At 36.5% G+C, this 25,593-nt stretch overlaps 1 protein-coding gene across 6 annotated transcripts in view; it reads right to left on the reverse strand.

Moving 5' to 3' along the window:
- Positions 1-1,448: 1,448 nt before the first annotated feature.
- The window catches only part of LOC132098909 (MICOS complex subunit MIC19-like), a 63,135-nt gene continuing 38,990 nt past the window's right edge, over positions 1,449-25,593 (reverse strand). For 5 of the 6 annotated variants that reach the window (XM_059505183.1, XM_059505186.1, XM_059505185.1 and 2 more), the window contains 4 exons: positions 25,338-25,421; positions 17,972-18,042; positions 6,842-6,977; positions 1,449-2,122 (listed from right to left, as the gene is read on the reverse strand). In XM_059505183.1, the coding sequence (XP_059361166.1) occupies positions 2,099-2,122; positions 6,842-6,977; positions 17,972-18,042; positions 25,338-25,421 (315 nt within the window). In that variant the 3' untranslated portion in view covers positions 1,449-2,098. The remainder of the gene's footprint in view (positions 2,123-6,841; positions 6,978-17,971; positions 18,043-25,337; positions 25,422-25,593) is intronic. The other variant, XM_059505184.1, reaches the window with a different exon arrangement.

A 25,593-nucleotide genomic window follows, 5' to 3' on the forward strand; every position in this document is an offset into this window, starting at 1 on the left:
AGAAAGTTCATCTGGCATGGAGAGGAGTTCTCATGGCTGGCAACTTTATAAATGTGTGTGTGAAGTGGATTTTAGCCTGAAAGTGAAGAGGCATTTTCACTGCTCTCCAGAACTACTGGAGCGACACTGCATAGTCTGACGGATAAATTTAAAATGGTGAGGAGAACGAGGGAGGGGAAAGAGATATAAGAGAAAGAGAGAGGCTACGCTTTAGGATAGAAACGTGCTCTCACTCTCAAACGCTCTCGTTCTTTGCTGTTCTCTCTCACTGTTCTTCAAATTCTCTATATCAAAAAAGGTTCTCATGAAACTACTGTAGCTAATCTACAACTGAACACCATCAAAGCTTAAGAAACATATAATAATGTAACTAACGCTGACAAATTATCTCATACATAGCAAAATTACTTCTAAACAAAAACAAGCATTAAATGCATCGAGAACATTTAAAAAATCGTGAAGTACTGAAAAATGCAAGACATGATGTACCATCTAAAGACTGACCTACTATAATTGTTTGTGATTCAATCCATCTCATAAATGTAGTAAAATTAATACAATAAAAAAGCAAAAACATTTCAATGCGTCTTTAAAATGATAAAAAAATACAGCACTTACAGCACAAGAACTGACAAAGAGTGAGATGCAATTTAACAGCCAAAGACTCATGTGATCTGATACTTTGATTATATACAGTATAATGCAATGTAACTCATAATTGTATTAAAATAAGTTCCAAAATAGGCCGTATAGTGATTATTTCTGAATAATAAAATACAAATCGTTACAAAGCAACTTTACAGAAAATTGTTTCTACAATATTTAGTAATAGCTTACTAAATATTAGATAAGCTAAGAATAAGAATGCGCATTTGATCAGATGCAACTACACTCACAATTTAAGAGATACATTATTCGAATGCTTGGCGAAAGAGATGCGTTTTTAATCTAGATTTAAACAGAGAGAGTGTGTCTGAACCCCCGAACATTATCAGGAAGGCTAATCCAGAGTTTGGGAGCCAAATGTGAAAAAGCTCTACCTCCTTTAGGAACTACCAAAAGTCCAGCGTTTTGTGACCTTAGGGAGCGTGATGGATTGTAACGTGGTATAAGGCTAGTTAGGTACGCAGGAGCTAAACCATTTAGGGCCTTATAGGTAAGTAATGATAATTTGTAACTGATACGGAACTTAATAGGTAGCCAGTGCAGAGACTGTAAAATTGGGGTAATATGATCATATTTTCTTGACCTCGTAAGGACTCTAGCTGCTGCATTTTGGACTACCTGTAGCTTGTTTATTGAAGAAGCAGGACAACCACCTAGAAATGCATTACAATAGTCCAGTCTAGAGGTCATAAATGCATGAACTAATGTGATTATGACATCATGTGATTAATTTGATACATGTGTTTAATCATGCCCTAGTATTGAGACACAGTCAAAAGTGGTTTAGGGTTTGAATAGTTTATTCTTTAAAGCAGATCAGGGGATCAGCCCTAAACTTTCTGTGTTAACAAGACAAAATAAACAGAAATGAACATCACACACAAAAACACAATGAACAGCGGATGATGATGGATTGTGGTGGGTTAGCAGGGTTGATCACAGGTATGATGGCTGTCTTAATGATGCTACATTACCAGTCCCACCAAACCTAGAACCATATCAGATTTCTGGGATTCTGTGGTTGGTTCTAGATTAGCCAATATTTGGTGTCTAATTTGGTTCTCTTCACTGTGTGCTATCCTTTGTGAACCAAATAAAATGTGCATTTTCTGGTTCAGGTGCTCAGAACGTTTGAGTTCCACCTACTGTACGATCACCTCTGCTTACTGATTCTGTCCATTTCATAAATGGATACTAGTTTCCCTTTACTGGATAAAGGAGAAATAACAGGGAGGAGGGAAGAAGGTAAAAGTGATGTGAAGGGTATAGGTAAAAAAAGGAAGGTTCAAAGGTGTCTAGCTCTCAATTCACTGCAGATTCTGATTCAGGTCTGCTCAGGTGTGTCTCCGGGTGACGTCTTTCCTTCAGCAACAGTCGATAAACGGTGAGATCACAGATACAAACAGGTCTTCCTCTCTTCCTGCTCAGAGACTTAACCTCCAGTCCTCAACTTGTCCTAGACAAAGACAAAAAGGCAGTGCATGTTAGGAAAGAAGTGAGAGATGCAGTGGCACATTTCCATGGCATTCGCATGCAAATACACAAGGTGAAAGAGAGAGTTAAATGGGAAAAAGAAGCGATTGTGAGTGCATGTGTGCATATTCTTGAGAGGTGAACCACACGGCAAGCCACAGTGGAAGCAAAAAACCCCAACACAACCAAATGTAAAGATGCGGCTCTTTCTTCCCGTCAATACGCATCTCTCACAGGTTACTGCACCCGATAACAGGAAATAAAAATCCCCAGAGTAAGAGAAGGAGAGAAGAACATAGACGGGCGTCATGGTCTGTCGTCAAAATGATAAAAAAGGAAGAAGCCATAAAGATGTTTGGAGAGAAAACAACAGCTTTGTCCTTACTTGAACTCACATTAATGGCAGCTGCAACCCATTTTATGTAATCAGACATATTTTTGAGCAAAATGGGATATTAAAAATCACCTTTTAACACCTATTTAAAATCATTGTTATTATTAACTAAAATTAAAAAGATTAAAAATAGTTTTCAGTAATCGAAATAAAGCTGAACTTATATAAAATATAAATATTAGTTAGTCGAAAATGAAAATAAATGTAAGTAATAGAATTAATATAAAAAAGCTAAATATAAAAAACTAATGAAAATATAAAGTGCATAAAAATCTTAAATTAATTCAAATAAATTCAAATTCAACATATTAATATGTTTTAACATAAACAATAAAAAACTGATTTAAATTGGTCAAATAACTATGGTACTACATCTCTAAGGCACTGCAATAAGGCAATGCATTTCTGCATCTCTCTCACACACTCATTGCTTATTTTCATAAAAATATGCAGACGGTTCTAGGACAGAGAAAAACACTGGAACAGGTGGTGGCATTTCTTCCAAACCTCTGAAGGACACAAGTTTGACCCAGTGAAAAATCCGCACTGGCACAAACAGATGCTGTAGTACCAAGCTCTTCTGCTCTTTCCGATAGAGCGGACAACAGAAGAGAGAGGGAGGGTAAGGAGTATTTGACCATGCTTAAAGGAGCATTGCGTAGGTTCTGAAATTTCTAACCGTTACTGACACCAGTGGCAGTTAGAGGAACTGCAGCCAGTCTCATGCTCATTCTCAGTGCGCACGCTCTTTTTTTTTCTTTTTTTTTTTTACGAGGATGTCCGTCGGTGTCTGAATTGTGCTGGAGGCTGGTCGCTTCTTTCCATCCGCAGAGTCCATTTGAAAACACTATTGCCGCTGCTCACTATAATGGCTGGCGTGCCGTACGGTTGTAAGCCCAAGAAGACGAGAACGCGCATGACGTCACATTTTGTGAATTTTCGCGCCAATTCGGGCCCGACTCCTTCACACACAATTGAGCCTACAGGCTGATAGAGGCAATCGTGGTGGACAGTCGAGGTGTCATTCTTTTTGTTACATCATGGTTGGCTCATACATGTACAAATGAAAACTCTATCTTAAAGATTTTTTTTAAGTAAAAACCTCCACATAGCTCCTTTAAAGTATAAAAAGCAAATAAGAGATCACTGGCGATAAAGTAGTATTCACGGTGCTTTTAGAGGAAGAGGGTGTATGCTTTATCTCTGGGCTCAGGGCACTATCAGCTCAGGGTTGTACCGTAGTCACTGCTTCACAAAGTGATGGAAGAAGGAGAAGAAGGTCACAGCCAAAATATTATCAGTCCAGCAAAGATAAACCATGGAGTAATTACGTCCACAGTGCCACAGCCATGACCGATCACTGTTGTTACCCTCTCGACTACTCAGGCCATATCAGGAGAATTCATTCCTCTTTGGCTCTTTAGCAATGGTGACCACCGATTAGAGCAACTCTATCTAGATTCTTTTAAAAAGACTTGTTTATACAAATATACAGTGCTATCTGGTTCTTGTTCTCTTAAAATTACAAAGATCAGATCCTGAGGGACTTCCACACCCTGAAAGACAAGCAAGGACTGGCCACCATATCAGACATCGTGATCTACAGTGGCGATAGATGAAGAAAATGCCATGGAAAATGCCATCAAAAATGCCATGGATTGAAGATGAACCTACAAAACATGTCAAGTCAAAGCTGAGGTGACAGAGTGTCCAATCAAACTACAGTATTTTGGTGGAAAATGATTTGTTACTTGGCAGAAGATCTAGCCAAATTAGACCGATACCATCATGGAAAAGTTGTGTTACATGCCCATATCCTCTAAAACGGGTGTCAAACTTAACTCCTGGGGGGTAGGAGCCCTGCAGAATTTTGTTCCAACCCTGCTTCAATACACATTCCCTGTAGCTTTCAAATAAGCCTAAAAGATTTGATTAGTTGTATCAGGTGTGTTTAATTAGGGTTAAATTTAAACTATTCAGGGCTCCGGCCATCCAGGAATTGAGTTTGACACCCCTGCTCTAAAATTATCTAAAATCCATCCCACTTCTGACGGCAAACATGTGATGTAGCACTCAAGTTTCAACTATTAAAAAAACAAACCAAACTGTTTCTAAGACCTTTATTTTTGATAAAAACTACACAAGTGAAAATATTACAGACCAGACCAAACAATTTTATCTAATTTCCTACGATACTATGATTATATTTTACCACAGCATATGAGCTTGCACGCTGATTTGAATAAAAACTAAATAAATCAAAGACTGGGTTCCGACAATAAACACACAGAATGTTTTTTATTGCATAGTGGTCGTGCAAACAAAATAAAAAAGCTAAACAAAACAACAAGGAAAAAAGAAAACTAAACAAAAAAGATCAAAAGCACAGCAAGGACTCGGGACAATGAAACAAAACAAAAAACATAAAAGAAAAGAACAACAACAGTGTTCTTATGAGCAGATTATTTTAATGAATTGGCCAAAAATACTCAGAGTAGTTACTCAAGTAACTGACTCATTAATACATTATAAAAAGTATTTGCTGTAGTAAATGGTAGCTGCACATCAAACCATAGCCCTCATATATTCAAAATATACATATTTTTGCATTGCTGCACAGCCCTCCATCCCTTTCTCTCATGCATACACACAGCACAGAAGCAGTTTAGCTATTTTGTTATCTGGCCATTATTTATTGTCTTCCTGTGTGACTAATAAACCTTTATTACACAGGTCACCTCTGTTCCTCACAGCCGAGTCAATAAAATCATAAAATACTTCATGCCATTACTGGGAATCCATATTAAATTTACCAGACAACAATACTAAGTACAGGCCTGCATGCAAGAACATGCATATACGCAAACACAACAACATTAGAGATGCTAAAGAATTTACAGGTAAATTTGGTGCATACACAACAATGAATAAAACATCTCTTTATTTACATGATGTATTGCTTAAGTGCGGCAGAACTCACTGCGTTGCTTTAAACTAATACCCAAGAGGGCAATACACTTTCACTCTCGCTCCCAAAACTGTGCTGTTGTAAAAAATCAAATGGAAAGACCCATCTGAATATAAATTGTGTTTGCAAAGAATTGCTGGAGTGTGTGGAGGAGATTTTCGGAAAGGGTCGGTCCAATTCTGCTCATTTCCATCCTTGCATTGCGGGATTTTGGGAGGGCGCTATTTAAATGACATGTCCCCATTCCCACTTACTTCATTTAACACACACTTACGCCTGCACCAAGAACAGCAGCTGTCAGCTGGTATTATGGAAATGAGTCTTTCGTCTGAGCCTACAGTTTAGAGTGAACTTAGTGGCGCCTGCAGCCAAGCAGAAAGTGAGAGAACACTGGGCAAAAGTTTCAGTTTGCAAATGGAGGTGCGGGTCAGGAAGAGAGTGTGTTATTACAGGGTTTGGAGAAGGCGGCAATGCTGTTTCAATGGATCTTAAAGCTGTGGGCTAAAGAGCAGCTGTAGATGCTAATTCGTATGCAAGGGTTGCTGGGAACTGAACATACAAAACAGAGGATGCACACACACTATAATGTGTCTTAATGCAAACCACAAGCACCGTAAGCAAAAGGGACAAAATGTTTCGACTTGCATGAGTGCTTCTTCAATTCAATAAATAAACTTATTTTACATTTATATTAAAACATATACATTTCATATTATGTTGAAACATTTCTCATGTTCTCTAGAATAACAACCTCTATCTGTCTCAAAATGTATTTTTTTTTATTTAATTAAAAATAAAACACTTACAGGTAATGTTTGCAATAAGGTTCCATCAGTTAATGTATTAACTAACATGAACAATGCATTCATTCCCATGTCAATGTTTGTTAATGTTAGTTAATAAAAATTCAGTCGTTTATTGTTAGTTGATGTTAATTCCCAGTGCAATAACTTTTGATTCTAAAAATCTATTAGTAAATGTTAAAATTAACATTAACTGAGATGAATAAATGCTGTAGAATTATTGTTCATTCTTAGTTCATGTTAATTCAAGTCATGTTAATGAGTCTTATTGTAATAGGTTTCTATATATTCCCTAGAATAAAATATCTCAAAGTATACATATATTTACCAAATGAATAAAAAAGATATACATTTTTATAATATTATTAAAAATAGTAAACATTTGGGAAAATATAACATTTATCCATTTCTTAAACTTGTGTTAAATATTACAAAATACACACACATAAAAAAAACCATTGTGATATATAGATATTTTTGATCTGGTTCAACTAAACTACAACTATCCAATGGTGAATATTTCAGACAAATATTTACCTGTTTAGCTTTGTTGACACACTGCATGTATTGAGAGGCGATGTTGGAGCACAGCAGAGTTTTCCCGGCATTTTCTCTGTAGCACTTCAGAATCTGCCCCTGAAGGTCGGTGCACACTGGACTAATTTCATACCGTCTAAGAGAGAGAGAGAGAGAACAAAAACTTAAAAGAAGGGAAGAAGGAGAGAGTAAAAACCATCAAAGGACAGATATATTTAGCAAACAAATGTGGTCATCCATCATAATTACATTTTCTATTTTTAACAAACTGATCCTGTGGAAGTGACAGAGTTTTTAAATGATATTCTTGCTGTGCTTTCACAAGTAAACATCAGATCAATCACTAATCAATAGCGGAATTGACTGGTGCAGAATTAGTTTGTGGGATAATTGCATGTTGAATCACAGGGCAGGAGGTCTAACAAGGTGGCCACACACATCCCGAACCACACACATTTCACCTAAATGAACATATGCCAAAAGCTTTTATAAAGCTTGTTATAATTACTTATCTAAACTCAAACCTAAATGAACTTTTTGGCATTTTTGGAATGCATAAAAAACCCTAATATATTAATCAATTTTTGACCTTTGATGACCTTCGCATATGTCTCCAAAGGGAATTTGTCAGATTTAGTGAACTTCTGGTCACAGTTTTGTCTCCACAAGTACAGCTAAGTAAAGCAGCCACACTCCCACTCACCCAGACAACTGAAAGCAGTATTAATCAGTGCAGCTTGTGTCTCTGAGGTGTAGATTCTCCAGTGGCAAGATGCTCGCTCACTTACACACACACACACACACACACCTGCGTCTAAACACCTCCAGCTGTACCATGTGTCTGAGCCCAAAAGTCTACACCGATAAACCTGATAAATATTTGGTCCAATGTAAGACAGCACTATCAACTTACATTTTGTAAGAAAAACGCCAAACATCATGTGACACAGTATTCTATTTATCTTTCTTATCCCACATTTCACAAATGAAGGCTTGCTATGGATTATCAGGGGGGAAAAAAAAACTTGTCTATGGCCAACTTTGTTTTGTAACAGTTACAGGGAAAATATATTCTGTCCGTCAAATGTTTGGAATAATTATGATTCTTTTTAATTATTTTAAATTGTCCCTTTCACAAATATAACTTCAAGTAAAGAAATTGGCACCAAAACAGTTATGCATACTGTCATTTATGTATGCAGGCACGTTTATTATAGGTTCCCTGTAAAGCATTTAATCAGAATCTTGACAATCTATAATTCAATGTTTAAAAATATCTATAAGCAAGTGTAATGCTATTTTGGAAGAAATGATGGTTATCATGGTGATATGATACTTATTAAGCATTCACTCAACATGAATTCAACTTGAGAGCTTTCTCGAAATGTTTTCGCAAACATCCCAGAATGTTCAACTTTGACCCAGACAGCATTGTGTTTCTTGCTGGATTTTATACAATCTTGCAGATCGACATCAACAATTGTTCCATCCTTCGAGGTCACTAAAATTTTCAACCAAAGATTCAGTGGACACAGTGACGAAGACCATGGTTCCCATGAAATCGGAGGCCCAACATGGCCAAAGACGAAACATCACCTCTGTCCCTGGAGGATTAGAACACACACACACACACACACACAAAACTCTTCATTTGACAGGGATGACCTTTGGGACAGCAAAAGGCAAAGGAAAGAATTGGGGCAGAAGGGAGATGTTATCCCGCTCTATTCAGAGAGACACTCTTTTTAGATCAGACACGGTTTAATCCGTGCCGTCATTCATATTAGCTGCACTGTAGGCCAGATGAATGAAAGAGTGAATGGACGCCAACTCTTTGGGCCCCAGAAGGACTGGGGATTCACCCTCTCTCCTTTCTTATCCTATGCTTTCTATATCTCTCTGTCATTTCCTCAAGCCGTCCACTCAAATTCACACAGCTGCTCTCTATCACACATCATCCCTCTTCTAGACTGTCACAGGAAAAACCTCAAAAAGAGGCAAAAAGAAAGGAAAATGGAGAAAACAAGACAGAAAATGCAAGCTGAGGTACTTTACTGGTGATAGAAAAGTACATATTTTTAAGTAGGCTAGGTAATAAAACAGTATAGTAATACTGGGACCACCACTTAAAAAATAAATAAAAAGTCCCCTATGGTCCATTTATACTTGATAAATTCAAAAGACGCAAAAACTCCTTTTTTAAAGTTTCAGGACTGTGGACAATATTAGTCAAAAAAAAAAAATAAATAAAAAAAAAAAATAAAAAGCATGATATATAACCACATTCATTATGTATCTGCACTCATTGAATGTAAACATAAGCGACTGCTAAAAACCTTAACAATTACAGAATTACATTATTTTAATATTATATACATATGAATTAAATATAAATTATTTTTATAGAGCTATTTTGTTACCAAAAATTATAATGGCTGAACGTTCCATCCATCAAAAAAAAAAAAAAAAAAAAACAGAATAAAAAAATATATATATTTTCCACAAAAACATTAAGCAGCACTACTGTTTTCAACATTGTTAATAAAAAAATACAAATTTATTGAGCACCAAATCAGATTATTGGATTGATTTCTAAAAGATCATGTGACACTGCAGATTGGAGTAATGAATGTTGAAAATTCAGCTTTGCCATCACAGGAATAAATTACATTTACAATAACAATAACATATTCTAATAGAAAACAGTTACCTTAAAATGAAATATTACAGTTTTTACTGTATTTTATATCAAATAAATGCAGATCTGATGAGATTAAGAGATTTCTTTTCAAAACCATTAATCTTTCCTCTGACAATGATTATAAATGAATTATGTTAGTTTACATCTATTTTTAGGTTCACATATAACAAAAAAAAAATCAGTGGCAGCTTTGGTTTGACATTTTAGCCTGCAATATTGCTATTTCAAAAGGTCAAATAAAACCTTCAAAGGTCAAACTCATCCTCCTCTGTAGCAAAAAAAATGATTTGTAATATTAACTAAAATATGCATACTTCTGATATAGCTTGTAATCACTCAATATCATTATGAATAAAATACCCACACATCAACACAGCTGAATGGCACCTTTGCCATCTTACTTACATTCTACTCCTAACTATCCACGGATCTGGAGTCAAAAAGCAGGACAGCTCTATAATATCATAGACGTGTATATATATGTATTCAGGTCCCCACGTAAATCCCTCCATCCAGCAGAAATGATTTTTGGAAGAAAAGAAATAGATGCGGGTCATAAATCACTGCGAGCAGACGCTGGGACGACTGTGAGAGAGGCACAGAGATATGAGATGCTTTATCACAGGAGGAGTGAGAAAAAGAGAGCTTCTGAATGAAAGGCAGGAAAAGTACGGAAAGAGAGTGTTGTAAAATTATCCCATGGTTCTGCAAGCTTCCTTTTAAACTACACTAGCAGCACATGAAGTTCCTATAGGTGTGGCGGTCTGTAGGGGATTTACTAGGCAAAAACTGTTCGGCCACAGTACAGCAGACAGAGACGGCAGACAGAAAGCACAAAGACGCCTTTTCTGAAGCATTCAGCATATTAGAATACCAACACACATTTCTCAAACAGTCTTAATTCTTGTAAATCAAGACTAATGAAGTATCGTCCCGCCGGCGCGGCGTATTTAAGTCCAGTGTTTTACAGCCGGCCCCGAATGAACTCCGATCTCTTTCTTAACAGACATGTGACTATCTATCATCATTATGAGTACTCGCAGTCTAGCGGGGTGAAGAGGTTAAGCGTCCACTTCTGAAAAACCACATGTATGTTCATTTAAGAGCTGACGGCTTGTGTGACGGGCAGACAGAAATCAAAACAAATGAAGCAGTAACGAAGAAAAATGATAAGCGCTCATTTTCGGTGTTTTTAAAATGCGATCCATCAGCAAAGACGAGAGACCAGGGGCTTCGAAACGAACTCACAATATCCCATTACCTATCGGGATGGAAGGAAAAGGTGTAATTGGGAAAAAGAGAGAGGCTTTTGGATGGAGAAGATGAGCAGAGGGCTGATGACAGGGTGAGAAAGACAAAACAAAAAGATGAAGGGGTGAGAGGGAAGATAAGAGAATGATATATAGGTAATCCCAGATGCGGCAAAGATGTAACAGAGCTAAAAGTGGCCTGCCTGCAGTCTGGAGAGACACTTTCAAGATGACGAGGGTATGATAACCTGGAGCAGCACCAGACATAACTGTGTGTGTGTGTGTGTGTGTGTGTGTGGAGCTTTTCTTGTTGAGCGAAAAGGCCATTAACTCTACGTTGATATTCTTTGCCGTTAAGCCATAGAATGACCTCTTTTAAAACAAAACATTTAGCTTAAATATTATGGCTGGTCTACTGCCATTCACTTATATTTCGTTGTAATAGCTATAATTGTGTTCTCTGAGACAGGTCAAGCTGTGCTTCAACAGGCAGTCAAACTTCATGTCCTTTTAAGAGGAGTTATTTCTTCTAAAGAGCAGCCTATTACAGTCTGAGATCTTGAGGTGTATGATGGATTATTCCAAGGAGACACAAGAAAATGCCAATACACAGTCTCGTGTAGGGTCAGAAATAACCTCTATAAATGAATGCACATGCAGGTGCTAAGGATTCACAATATATAGGTACTGTGGCGGTTTTCAGCTGACATTTGAATTTTTCAAATTTGATATCAGATATCAAATATAATATAACAACACTGTAAAATGTATTTTTTAGAAAATGTTAAGTTTTCACAGTCTGTGATGATTTGGGGTGCAATGTCATCTGCTGGTGTTGGTCCACTGTGTTGTTTGAAAACTGATCACCTCCATGCCACGCTAAACTGAGGCCGTAATTAAAGCTAAAGGAGCCCCTACCAAGTATTAAGTACATGTATAGTAAATGAACATACTTTCTAGAAGGCCAACGATTCACTAAAACATTTTTTTTTTATTTCTCTTATGAAGTATTCTAATTTGTTGAGATTTGGTGGGATTTTGTTAAATGTGAGCCAAAATCATCACAATTAAAAGAACCAAAGACTTAAACTACTTCAGTCTTTGTGCATTGAATTTATTTAATACACGAGTTTCACCATTAGAGTCAAATTACTGAAATAAATGAACCTTTCCATGACATTCTAATTTATTGAGATGCACCTGTATAACGAAAATAGTTTTTTAATGATTTTTTTTAATATCTAACTATGTTTTTTTTAGAAAATGTAAAAAAAAGAATTACAGTGGGTATATAAAAGAATCCCCCCTCCCAACACCAACATGTAATGAAAAAGAACACCTTTTGCTTTAATCACAGCCTTTAGTCTGTTGGGATTTGTCTCTACTAACTTTGCACATCTAGACTTTGCAATATTTGCCCACTCTTCTTTGCAGAACTGCTCAAGTTCAGTTAAATTTGATGGTGAGCGTTTGTGTATGGCATTCTACAAGTCATTCCACAGTTTTTCAATGGGGTATATGTCTGGGCTCTGACTAGGCCATGCAAGGACATTCATCTTTTTCTCCTTTAACCACTGTGTGGTCAGTTTTGTTGTGTGCTTTGAGTCATTGTCATGTTGAAAAGTAAAACTTCTTCCCACTGACAACTTTCTGGCAGAGGGCTGCAGATTTTCCTCAAGAATTTGACGGGATTTTGCCCCATCCATTATTCCTTCTATCCTGACAAGTGCTCCAGTCCCTGTTGAAGAAAAATACCCCACCTCCAAGCTTTACTGTAGGAATGCTTTTATTTGGATGGTAGCTCTACTGGATTTCTTCCAGACATATCGTTTGGTGTGAATGCCAAATAATTCAATTTTAGTCTCAGCTGCCTCAGAATCTTCGAGTTGTGTTTTGGCTAAGCTCAGTCCTGGCTGAATGTGGCCTTTCTTGAGGAGTGGGTTTTTTCTGGCAATCCTTCCATACAAGCCACATTTGTGGAGAATTTGTGATATTGTTGTCACGTCCTGATCCAGGAAGGGTCTGTGTTGTATAAAATACCTTCCACTTCTTAATAACATACTTCACTGTGCTTCTAAGTATTGATAAAGCCTTTGTAATGGTTTTGTATCCATTTCCTGATTTATGCCTGTCCACAACTTTATCCCGGGGATCTTCTGACAGTGCCATGCCACTCATAGTTGATTGTTTGCTTCAGTTGCACTACCAAGGACTGAAATGCCCCAAGAAACTTTTTCATGCTGAGCTAAAAATGACCACAGCTGATCACAGTTGAAAGTCACCTGGCTTTGTGAGGCATTGAGAAGGTGATTAGTTACACCTGATTGAGTTTACAAGTCATTTTTAGGAGGGGGTGATGCATTTTTTGATCCTTTGTTGAGCTGGATGAAACAAAAACTGTGTCCGTCTTCATGCTATAAATAACACGTAAAACAAACATGGTTCAGCTAATATATGTTTCCGTTGATGGATGCGCATTCTGGCTTCCTAGACATTACAACAACAGCGATGAGAGAGAAAAAAAAAAAAATAAAAAAAAAAGGGAAAAAAAAAAACCTGGACAAACCATTCACTCTTGTTCAATGCGAATGCAGTATGCTGGAATAAGAGCAATCATTTCATCCGTCATCACTCGGGTGTTGATAGCACACACTCACAGATGAGACCTTAATAGTACACATTAATAGTGCTTTTAACATTTAAGAGCCAAAGGACGCAAGCTCGCGTGCACAGTGAAAATATTTGTGCGGGCTCATCCGAAAAAGCAAACCCTCACCTCAGAACGCACGCAAATATTAAGCTCTCTCTGAAGTATTGTGTGTAAATAGACAAATTCACACAAAAAATTATCTTGGTATAGCCGGATTAGTGCATTCTCTTAAAGTGACAGTCGTTATATCAATCGAAACAGTAACAACAAAGAAATCATTCACTGCTCTTGAAAGAAAAGATTTTGTAACTTTAATAAAGAATAATCTTTAATTTTATACAATCCAATATGCAATGCTGTTTTACATTTGATTACTTTATTCAAGTTCTGTACCTAAAAACTAATGCTAGACCTACCTGAAAAAAAAAACCCCAACTGAAAATCACTGTTTATTTTTTGTATCTTTACTCTATTTTATTTATTTGTGCTGTTGCTTATAGTTGGATAGAATAATCTTTTAAATTATTTTATTTTATTTATTTTTTGAAAGTTTTTCCATAAACATAGCACATACCGAACTGTACCAAAACCGTGTCTCTAAAACTGTGTAACAAACAAACCGTGAAAAAGTTGAACCGTGCCACCCCTAATTTATATTTAAATATATATATATATATATATATATATACATACACACACATATATATATATATATATATATATATATATATATATATATATATATACACACATATATATACATAGTAAAACATTAAAAAATATATAATTATTATCTATTATAACACTACATTCAGTTGTATTTACAATAATTGATCTTAGAATTTAGCATTTTATTTATTTACTCATTATTTATTATCACAAAATGCTACTGGATTTTAGTATCTGACTATATCAAAACAGTTTTATGCTAATGCCCACTATAGTGCCCCATAACAGCAGTAATGATACAGTATATAGGCCTAATGCATATTATATTATAATATATTTATAATGATGCATAAAACCAAGTGTTTGCATTCACATACTTTTTGTAGAGGATGTTTCAGGCCTTAGTCTATTCTTGGTTTAACCATTTATTAAAAGCAGACTGATGATCATGTTAAACTTTGGTGTAGCGCATTGGGACAATAATTCCGACAAGTGCCCTTTGACACAAACAGAACATGTTAATGGGTGACTAAACTGGGTGAGCAGACACATCTACACCCATTCAGAGTATAGAAGATAGCAGAACATAGGGAGAGGTCTACACTGTGAAATTGTTTTGGTATGACAGAGTATGGCAACCCCCTGGGGACACAAGACAAACACACAGAGTGCATGCTTAAACACAACATCACAGGGATAGGGCAAAGGTCAACACTGACAGGTGGCTGGAGAAAACATCATACTCTTCACTCAGGCATTTATCTGTAATTCATCCAGCATCCACGGCTGCACAGGTTGACATTAGTCTGCAAGGAACAGAAGTTTTTTGTGTATGCGTGTGTGTGTGTGTGTGTGTGTGTGTGTGTGTGTGTGTGTGTATGTACACCAGGGCCATGTACACAATATGAAGTTTCAGAAGTGAAAACCGGGATACGGGAGTAAATCCTCTAAATGATAATTTTATATGTGTATGAAGTAGAACTTACTCTCAAAATTGGGACACCATGGTAACCGTTGAAAAATAACCGTTGTAAATCTAGCATCTTGCATGTTTGCTATCCACTATTTTAGACCAAAGTAATATTACAGTGAACAAAGAATTGTTATGCTATTTTAACTAAACAACCATTGACAAGATAACACATTTGGATGTAAGTTTATTATAGGCTCATTTGCTTTATTCCCTGTGATTACATTATAGGAATTCTTATACATGTTTAAAATTAAATACGTCATTTAACACTTAGCTGTTCAGTTTGATTTTACACAAACCTTTGCTGGTCCAAGAACAACATCCCTATTAATCAATCATAGCATTACCTTATCCCAAATCTCTAATTCCAACCACTTTTCCTAACCCTGACCCCCAATTTTCAACCTTTCAACCTGTAAACAACATTTCTCAGTCCAGTCCAAACCCTAATTGTTTACCCTAAATCCTAACCTCATAAACTCATTCTTAAAATCTTAAACCTCACTTGACCTTGACCTCAAACCCTAAACGTTACATCTTAAACTCTACTTTTACCCATCTTAAAATCAAATTCTCAACGTTAAACCATATCTTTAACACACTGGTTGATAAATTTCATTCCGACCCTAACCTAACACTTTGTCACTGTATTGCTGTTTCTAGGGGCCCCAAGTTTTGTTTGGCCTGCCAATGGTTATGAACATCACTACCAGTAAGATTCATTCCATGCCATTCCATGTTGACATCAAATTAGTTTCTACACCACTAAAACCAACATTTTGGAGAGAAACATTTATATAAATTTCACCAATGCTTAATGATTAAAATAAAATCATGGCAAAAGTTCATGGCATTGCCCTCTTATTTTGCACAACATTTAGGAAGGGGTGACCGCGAATAATCGACGAATCTATGCTTTGAGGATCCTGATTTGACTACCACTCTAACAGTTGAAAAGCCATGTTTCTGCACATTGTTTCGTGAAGAACGCGTCCACAAAAGGAGTTCGCATTTGGACCCTTTTTGCAAATAGCCTTTAAGTCTTAATATTAACGTTATGTTGTATAAATAACAAAGCGTATTCTGTATGAAATTATGAGTTGAATCCAATTGATTAAAAACTTGCTATCAAATGCGTCACTCTACTTATCTTCAGCGCACGCAGCTCAAAACAGAAATGCAGAACATTAACTGCTTACGTTTTAGACTAAGGTTATAATGAGAGCACTATTGTAAAAAATAAATCAAATTGTTAATTGTTGTGGTTCCGTCCACATTACGTGTTAGCTATCTGTTCATCAAAACATAAAACATTATTTACCCCCATTTATATCTGCAAGGTGTTCATTACACATTTTCCCTGTGTGTTAACATCAGTAATTATGTTAGTCGAATGTCTGACTTGACTCTTGTTAATGTATTTTGCCCCGCCCCCAAACATATGATTAGACTATCAGTCAAATATCAGCAAGATTCGAAAATGCCGATTTGAGTATGAAAATCCTTAGTCGGGGACACTCCTACATTCAGGATGAAAAGGTTAAATAAAGTATGACTAAATAAAAGTAAATAAAAATAAATCAAACGGGTATGTTCTTATACAAATACACATGCATTGGAAAGCAATTATACCAGACTGATTTTCCAGGAGACAAACCCACATTCACATCAAAAGCTTTTTCAGCTACTACCATTTACAACTTCAAACAAAAGATTTCCATCTCTAGGGCAGTTTCATCTTTCAGGAAATCAAAACACTCAAAATACTGATAGTATCTTATCACCTGTTTTCCCTTCAGAGGGCGAATATTGTTGAAATATCCATTTGGGAAAAGCAATACAGATAGATGTGTTTCTAATGTAGAATCTAAACACACACACACACACACACACACACACACACACACACACACACACACACACACACACCCGTGGCCCATCATTCATATATTACAGAGACTTTGCAGTTTCTTTTCTTCTTTCTCATGCACATTCAGTTAAACCTCATTATTCTTGCAGTCAGTAATGCTTGCGTCTTTCCTCGTGTAACATCAGACCCTGAAAACATTTCATTACACAGAAAAAAAACCCTCTAACACACTCTCCTCCCTCCATCTCGTAATCCAATCACAGTGCTGCTAATGCACCTCTCTAATGCAATCAGCCAATCACAGCATCCACTGTGGCCTTGCTGGTCACATGACACCCCGACTCGGGCCTGTGCAAAGAACCATGTCATGCTAATGCTGTTTAAATGCATTTCTTAATGCAATTTAGCATTAGCTGTGCAACCTCCCCCCTCCTGATTCCCATTCTGCCCCATTGGACATCACAAATCAATTTCTGACATTTCTAAAGAGACGATGATCTCTGTGTTGACACTGAGGAAGAGGGATAATGACAGGCTAAAGAGATTTGTGAGCACAGGCTAGTCCTGAAACAGGCCGGCCTCCCTTCACTTCCCCCTAACCAACATGCATTACTTTTGGGGCTAATAGGTCACATTAAGACATATGGAGCCAAAATGTCCTGTTATTGTAGAGCTCTTCAGTTACTTGTGTCCAGCTATAGTAGCCTAATGGCCAAGACATCACATTCATGACAAGACTTGGAAGGTTGTCACAATATTGAGGGAAACATCTTTTAGTTTGGTAGATTCAAAGGGATTTTTGTTCATCAATTACTCACCCTCACATGTTTCCTTTTAAAATACAAAAGGAGTTATTATTAACAAAATGTCTAAGATATAATACATTTTTTAGTCAAACAAGACTTTAGTGAATAACAACTTTAGATAAAGCCTACAAAATAATGAATGACAGCATGTGGAACATCTGTATTTGGACTTTGAGATGATGAGTGCAAGAGTGTCTCATACTGAACTCACTTGAACTTGGCGTTGACCTCTTCTGCTGCCTTGTGACAGTTTTCATTGGTCACCTTGTAGAATTGGGCACTCTGAGGAAGGGATAGAGAGAAAGTATGTGTCCAAAACTTAAATAAGGTATGTGTCCTTATTCTTTCTGATGTCTCAGAACATTTATAGACAAAAAGCTCACAAAAAAAAATCAAAACAGCAGCAGGTTTAACCCTATTGAGTTCCAAACCAAAATTAAAAAAATATATATATAAATTAAGCATTTCTTGTACTCTGTGCAGCACAAAGACAATTTTGCTTGTTTTTAGATTTCAAAGAGGGGAGCAAATCAAAGAGGTTCTTATTGAAGTGTGTCAAGATAGGTGGGCAAAAAACAATATCCTTACAACCTGGAATGGATTTTGATAAAGCATTCGTATCGATGATTCAACAATAACTGACATTTCAAAGAAAATGGGCAGAATGTCAGATAGATGACTGAATTTGAGGATGTGACAATAAAACCTTGCTCAGCTACATCCATAAAGAGAGCTCTCAATCACAGTGAGACAGGTTCATCTTACATTCACTGTCTCACACACACATCAATACAAATGAAGGGCTACAACCATGAGGATCAATAATTATATCTTGGGCTTTTAGTGAAGCTACTGTATAGCTTCTGATGGACTGTACGTCAAGTAAAAATCATTTGTCAGAAATGTGGTACGAGTGCAAAATCTGATTCCTGCCAAACATTCCAATGGTTGGTGGGTAGATCATTTACCATAAAAGACCCTTAATAATATTTACTGGTCAGAAAAAAAAAAGTATTATAATTTTATATTTAACATTTATTTACTTTATTAATTAAACATATTTAAAAAAATTATAGGCAACAATAACAATACAAACTTAAAGTAATGAAAAAACAAAATTTAATGCAAAAACATTCTACATGTTATGGAAAAAAAATGCTAATGGTTTTTTATTTTATTTTTTTGCCAAGGCAAAACATTTTCTGTTTGTAAGTGTTAATTTGGACCCTTTGTGAAACTACACAGTATTACACTACTGGATGTAGGAAGTTGAAAAGCCAACTTGCACAGTTGCAAAGTTCCAAAATGATGATTTATTTCCCCCTGAGCAGACAATTCTGCCGTCAAACCTATTATTGGAACAACACATTGAGAGTTAAAGACGACATCAGGTACAAGCTTGCCCTGAGGAGCCTGATATTAGGGAACAGCAGCAGTGATTTAAAGAGCATGTTGTGATGATGCAGATCTGATGGGAGGAGTCAGTACTAATCAGGGCTACACACTCAGAGGGCACTGGCCTAGACAGAAATTGATTATGTGGAAAGCAAATCAGACCTCCACACATATGCTAAAACCCCATGACTTGAGCAATGGTGTAATTTGGGAAGTCTGTCATTTCCTTTGATTAATGACAGAGTGGGATAATTGCTGCTTTTGATTTCAGAGTTGGGCCACACTGATTTAGAGGCCCCTGCATCAATCGGAGAGCAAACGTTTTACCACCAACATGTTCTCTCACGAAACCCTCATCTTCATCTGCCAAAGCAAAAGTAGACTGTAATCAGATTATGATTACAAAACCCGATCTTACACATCTTAACAATAATTAAAAAAAAAAATATATATATATTTTTACAATTATTATTGTTATTATTTTTTTTATTTTTTGCAGATGTCGTCTCTTTGATGAGTGAGTTAGACCACATGACTTTGATTTTGCTTTTATTATTAATGTATTCTGTTTTGCTTTTATCAATATTTAAAAGTTTTGTCTTTTGGACCAAATGTTTTTGTTAGTCACACCACAAGATGTGAAGAAAGTGTTTTAAACAGTTTCATCTGTTGGACCGCATAAAATTGTTTGCCGCAATGACTTTATTTTGCAAAAGTTTTTTATTATTATTTATTATATATTTAAATATTGATCATTAAACACTCTTGTCTGCTGGTTACACCACATGACTTTTATATGACAATTTTGCGAAGTCACATGGTCTAACATCATAGAGAGGCTTTGATTTTGCAAACAAGTTATATTATTTCTTCTAATATACTTAACAACTCTAATAAAGTCATGTGGCATGACCAAAAAAAGTTATGTGGTCCAACTATCTTATAGAGAGACTCTTTTCTTCCTACCTGTATATATATTTAAGAAATATAATAAAACATTGTAAAATCAAAGTCATGTGATCCAACTAACTTCTAACTGAGAGGCTTTGATTTAGCAAAATCAATTGTGTGCTGCAACCAACAAGTCAAGTGGTCCAACAGACAAAACAGTTGTAATAATGAAACTCTTTAGTCTGGAAAATCAAAATCATGTGGCACGACCAATAAAGTCATGTGATCCAACAGGAAGAGTTTTTTTTAATAGTAAAACACTTTTGTCTGCCAATCAAGTCATGTGGTGCAACAAACAAAGTCATTTGGTTCAACTATGATATATGACGTTATAAAGTTGCAGTGATATTACTCCGCCATTTTCACATTTATTTTAAGTCAAAATAAGCCACATGATTTGAAGTACTGTTTCCTTCATTAAAATCAAGTCCTTTACCTGTTCTACAAAGCGGCTATCAGACTCTTTTCTCACCTTCTGTTCACAGGCATATTAAAATAAAACTTTATTTACTCTGGTGCACACAGGGGTGTTATGGACTAATGAAAGAACCTCCTAAAAGCTACTCTTGCAACTTATGGTGCATATAGGTGGTGTTCTGAGAAACAACCCCATGTTAAAATCTTGCAGGCTTTATAATGAGAGATCTGAGCAGTGGTGGAGTAATCAGCAGGCTGTGCTATCTCTCACAGACCAGAGAGGGAGTGTAGGGAAACCCCCGCTGAGACAGCCATTATGGCTCAACAGCATGGCGGCCATATTGGCTCTGCAGAGCACAATTCAAAGCTGGCGACTGCAAACAGGGAAGGAAAGCAGAACAGAGGCCTGTGGAGGCAATTCTTCCATCACTACCTCTTACTGCGGGAGACTGTGAAACAAAACAGATGAGTAGAAATGTCCCTAACAAGCAGAAAGGCTGTAACTCAACATCATTTCATGAAACATCCATTCCAAGCATGGAAAACATTTTTAAAGTGACATATTAGTGAGATTTCAACTCATCTCAACACATTTTCAAAGTATTCAAATTTTTACTATGCTTCTGGCTGTCTGGAAGTAAAAACAAGGGGACATGACTACGAACGCAAAGCTCAATCTGTGTCTCTCGACTAGATGGTGTTAGCGCGTGGATAAGACACATGCCTTTGGTGTGAGAGACCCGGGTTCAAATCCACTGTGAGACACCAATGTGTCCCTGAGCAAGAGACTTGACCCCTAGTTGCTCCAGAGGCGTGCGACCTCTGACATATATAGCCATTGTAAGTCGCTTTGGATAAAAGTGTCAGCTAAATAAATAAATGTAATATGCGTTCTGTGTGAACAGCCTGGTTACAGCTTTGATATAGATAAAACTAGGCTAATTAAATTAACGAGGCCTCATGCAGAGACAGACGTTGTCCCTTTCAAGTGTCCTATCTACAGTGAAGAAGAGATAATGACCACACACGGATCTCAAATAAAACAACACACAATGTTCATTTAACAATGCTGTCAGTAAGCACAGGAAACAGAAACAGAATTTTACATGCTGTGAAGTGTGATTCACAGTGGGTATAGAAAAGAATAACCCCCCTTTAAAATTTTGTAGCTTTGCAGCCTGAAATAAAGATTATTGACACAGTTTTTGTTTTATATCTAGCTGTCTTTACTCAGTGCATCTTATAACATTCTACATAATAAAATTTTGTTGAACAACCTTTTGCTTTAATTGCAGTCTTTAGTGGGGCTGGGTATCGTTCAAAAATGTTCGATATCGGTACAGATCGGTATGTGAATTCGATACAGATTCCTGAACAATACTTTTTTCGATACCCATTTTATGACATCAGTCTATAGTATTAAAGACCACACAACATTATTTTAAATGATTGTTATTTTAAATTATTGTCCCTGGATCAGTAGGATACACTTGTAATAAAACAGCAGTGGCTGGGACAGATTTTAAGTATCAATTCTTCTTAAAAAGATGCTTATCCTGTTTATATGAAATAAACTGCTCCCGAGCAGGTTTAAGCTTACGGACCCGTTGCTTTGACAGCAACTCTGGAATGAGCTTCGAAGAACCAAATAATCCAAGATCATGCAAAATCATCAACAATCAAATCCAGCTAACTGAGTTAGAAACGTACGAAGAATGGGCCCCTGGGATTGCAGAGTCAGAATTACAGATTCCCAAATTTAGTTACCAAATTTCATAATATTGTGTTGCAAATGCAGTGCACTATAGGAATTTTATCACTGAGCCTGATTGGCTTGGAATGCAATCAAGGTTATGATGAATTTCTTACACATCATCAAGCCAGACCATATCAATGAGAAAAAGAAAGAAGTGTTAAAGAAAAAAAGAATGACTTGTAATTCCGAGCAGGCAAACATACAGCCAAAGCCACTGCAGTCAAGTGCCCTTGAAGTCATTTAAATTCCATTGATCAGGCTAAAAACACTGTATTAGCAAGCTTTCTTCAACACCTCAGACTTCAGCTCTCTACTGGGGTCATGGAGCATTACGAGAAAGACACAAAACTACCAATAATGCGATTGAGGAGGGGAAAAAATGCTCAGTTAAAAAAAATATGAGATTGTTTTACAGAGAGTATTGAGTGAAAATCACTGGTGAATATATACGTACATATATAGATATTGTTTCAGAGGCAATTTGAGTGGCCGCACCAATAGGTAAGCTGAAGGTGGCAGCCGCCGTCTCAGAGGTGTGATGGGCCCTCAGACACAAGCCACTGATAAACGAGCAAACTCAATTGAAAGAGACATGTAATATATATCAGCGATTTATTCTCTTCTCTCTCTGTATCTCTCATTCGCTCTGTTTTTCCTTTTCTCTACAGGTACTGTTACAGTCCAGTGGCTAGAGAAGGAGTAGAGAGGAAAGACCAGGAGGAAACAGTCAAATGGAAAACACCATAATATTGTGGTGCTGTATATTCAAAATCAAGCTATTGCTTCCCAGAATGATTTGGGAGGTTGCTGCAAACAACATTTTTAATTCAAATTCTTCCTCAGATTTTTTTGATATATGAAAAATTTTCAAGAACATACTGGTTGCTCTTTTCCATGCAGATATAACAAATGGCAACAAAAAGGACACAAAGCTCCATAAAGTATTGTATAATTGTTCCAGACGACTCGTATGCTATTTTACAAGTCTCTTGAATGTATTTGTATAAGAAATGCATGTAAATGTTAGTAACTATTTACTGAATATCTTGATATCTGTCGTATCTCTCCTTGGCATGCTCAACAGTAGCAATTGAGCAATTACAGAGAAAGTCTGACTTATGAATGAATCTGTATTTTTATTTTTTATTTTTATAAATGAATCCATTTATCTGGTTCACAAAACTCAATTAAATGAGTAACAAATCAGACATCAAATTCAAACTAAAACACCAAAGACAAATTGGCCGCAACTCAACGTTAGCAGCGAATAATAACATCTTTGTCTACTTCTTTTAATTAATTATTATTTTTATAATCATTATTGATATTTTACAATTTTCAATAAATAAAAACCGTATTCAACTGTTCTTATTAATTTAAAAAAGTCGATATTTTCAGTGAATAATAAAATAAAATAATTTTTATCTTCACTATTGAAAACAAAAAAATCTTAATAAATGAAATTGTATATATTTTTCATTTTCCATTATTATTATTATTATTAAAATAATTTAACTCATCAGCATATTATGGTTATTGTATATAGAATATCCTATGATATACTGTATATGTTATATGGTCCTTAATCTTTTCTAAGCCAATATATTGTGTAAAAACCCAAAGCATAGTCTAACCAACAAATCCTGATACGCAAATCCATTTGGCTCAGACACACTACTGTCCAGCTGAGTGTGTCTCTCTCAGAAGGGCTGAGGTCTATGTCTTTGTGAATATGTTGACACTGAACAGAGATCGTTGAGTGATTGATGAAGCTGCGAGTGATCAATAACACCTCCAACATGCAGAGTTGAAATGGTTTGAGAGCTGTCCTTATAAAGAGACAGAGAGAATGGGCTAAAGCTAACAGCCGTGTAAAAGATCAGCTACTTTTATGGACACAGGATAAGTCTAATCACTGACATAAATGGAGCTTTAAAAGAATATTCTGGGTTATTATCTTAGCCTAATGTCTATGGACTCCATTTGTGGCATGCTGTCAATAATCACAGACTCATTTGTTTTATTGCGTGCAAACAAACAGAAAGCACAGTTACCGTAAATCAATCATAATTGAAGCTTTTTAGCAGCTTTTTTAGACTACACTGATCCAGATCCGCACTGATTATACTGTGCATTTAGACAACAATGTGCACTGTAAAGTAATTGTGTTACTGTAAGTGCAGGTGCTCTGCTAGTTTGCTGCAATCATGTTTTTGTTTGTTTCTTCAACAACAAAATTGTATAAATGTGACCAGTGCTGGCAAATGAGTTGGAATGTGCTCAGGCTAATGTTGAGCTACTGTACAGGCAAAAAAGTGAAAAATTTAGATTTTTCACAGGTCACAAATATACATTAAAAATATTACACACACACACACACACACACACACACACACACACACACACACACACACACACACACACACACACACACACACACACACTATTAACTATTAAAAATATGTGTGTGTGTGTGTGTGTGTGTGTGTGTGTTTGTTTATATGTAACAAAGGGCTAAACTATTTGAACACCTATAGACACATAACCTACACTTTAAAATAGCTCATCACCAGAGATCCACCATTTTTGCACACTTTCACACCCCCTTCTAGGAGCTTAACATGTGTATGTCCGTTTGAGGATGGAGTCTGAGGTGAGGAGAGGTGGACACCTCACATCCCAGAGGCTCAGAGGAGGATCTGACCATTATCAGCAGGAGGGTGTCAGATTGAGGACACAACAAATGAGCGAGCAAGGTTGCCGAGGGGCCTCAGCCGCACATTACAGATCAAGACAGTCTGCCTCGCCATGATACAGTAGAGCAACACAACCTCTCTCACCTGTGCCTATATATAACACAGGACAGGCTGACTCACATTCTCCCTCTATAGCTCAGGACAGCTCATCTCACATTCTACACCGTGCATTAGTGAGTTACTGTCAAGCATTGTGGTTATCACATTGTGTTAGTGATAATGCAGCACTTCAGTGTTCATCGCTACAGTATATACGTATTCAGGAATTGTGGATAATGTAAATGCAAATGTATAGGTCATACCCTTTCCTTCATCTTGGCCACTTGCTCTCTGTAGAAAGCGTCCTGCTTCCGGAGCTTTTTGTCTCTCTCCTCCAACTGTCTAGCCTGTGGAAAACACACATATAAACACACAACTGGATTCAGTACAAATTGAGAAAGATTATTAAATATTTATTTTTGTGCACCATGAAAGAAAGAAAGTCAGAGTACTGTGCTGCTATGTGTTGAGTCCTTGCACATAGCAGCACAGTAGATATCTCTATCCTTAAGAGATGCA

The sequence above is a fragment of the Carassius carassius genome, chromosome 22, assembly GCF_963082965.1.
Source record: "Carassius carassius chromosome 22, fCarCar2.1, whole genome shotgun sequence".
NCBI lineage: Eukaryota > Metazoa > Chordata > Actinopteri > Cypriniformes > Cyprinidae > Carassius > Carassius carassius.